Below are 1,295 nucleotides of genomic sequence, written 5' to 3'. Positions count from 1 at the left end.
GTCTGGAATCACATGTTCTGTGCTTTTCTTCTTTGTTTACACATTCTGTCTGCAAACTGGTTCCTCAGTGGCTGAACTTTTACCCTCAGTCCTTATGGTCAGCTTTGCTGAAATAACTCGATTTCCTGAAGTGGGAAGAAAAACACCCATTCCACCATTCTCTTCAGTATTTAATCCTCTCTATTTGTTTTCTTCTTTGCTAGTGCAAGTCTTAATACAAAAGCCATCAATAGAAAAATGCAGAGTGGATATTCCAAGGATTGCGGCTAGCTCAACAGGTAATCATTGACCAAGGTTTCTGTCTCAAAGAAACACACATAGGTCTACATTAATCATAAACTAGTTGGCCTATTATCTCAGACATTTTTTTTTAATTCTTACATCTTAACACATAATTCTTGTCTGTTTTGGGCATGTGGTTTGGTACCACAGGTATTCTCATCTGTGTCTTCTATGTCTGGGTGATGACTGCAGACTGAATTCTTTCCTCTTCCCAGAATTCTACTGTTCTCATTGCTCTGACTCTACTTCCTGCCTGATTGCCCCACCTCTACTTCCTGCCTGGCTACTGGCCAATCAGCACTTTATTAAACAAGTACAAGAAGCAAATCTTTACAGGGTAAAACCATTGTTCCACAGCAGGTAATTTTTCCAGCCTGACTTTCCCAAGAATAGCAGCTGACATTTGCTATTTGCCAGGGCTGCAAACTCTCACCCATGAAGACAGCACCATGGTCTTATGTTAGAAAATATTGCAGTATAGAAACGTATCAAGGTCTCATGACTGGTAGTTGATACTGCTGGGAACTTCTTTGAAACAATGTAACCTTGACACCTGAGATATTAATCACTTTGCCATGCTGCCTCCAATGCCATCACATCACACTAGACCAATAACTTTAAAAATATCCTAATAGAATATTTGTTTAAACAAATATGCTAATGTTAGCTCTGTCTAGTTGATTGATAGAAAAGAAAATGAATTCCTTGTTGTTTGCATTTCTTTTCATCATAACAATAATGTCTTCACAGCACGTTACTAAAAGTGTGTGTTAGCAAAACAACTACTGTTTGTGCAGCAGGGTAAAAATTTATCCTGTCTGCTCCTCACTTCAGAGACTCCAGTTCAGCTAACGTGCCCCAATGACTGGATGCCACACCGAAATAAATGCCTACAGTTTTCTCAAGAGACCAGTGTTTGGAAGGACAGTCTATCTGACTGCACTAGAAAAGGAGCCATTTTGCTGCTCATTCAAGACCAAGAAGAACTGGTAAGTTGTGCTATAAAACAGAGT

General features: G+C 39.4%; 1 protein-coding gene across 1 annotated transcript in view; it reads left to right on the top strand.

Moving 5' to 3' along the window:
• Positions 1 to 1,295, top strand: part of LOC126488505 (killer cell lectin-like receptor subfamily B member 1A) — a 23,812-nt gene that overhangs the window by 6,823 nt on the left and 15,694 nt on the right. Inside the window, exons 2-3 of the mRNA XM_050122028.1 lie at positions 204 to 278; positions 1,117 to 1,271. Of these exons, the coding sequence (XP_049977985.1) occupies positions 204 to 278; positions 1,117 to 1,271 (230 nt within the window). The remainder of the gene's footprint in view (positions 1 to 203; positions 279 to 1,116; positions 1,272 to 1,295) is intronic.

Source organism: Alexandromys fortis, unplaced genomic scaffold, assembly GCF_014885135.2.
Source record: "Alexandromys fortis isolate MF-2015 unplaced genomic scaffold, M_Fortis_MF-2015_v1.1 scaffold_208, whole genome shotgun sequence".
Taxonomy (NCBI): domain Eukaryota; kingdom Metazoa; phylum Chordata; class Mammalia; order Rodentia; family Cricetidae; genus Alexandromys; species Alexandromys fortis.
Note: the sequence above shows the minus strand (reverse complement) of the source record. Positions and strands in the feature narration are given on the sequence as shown.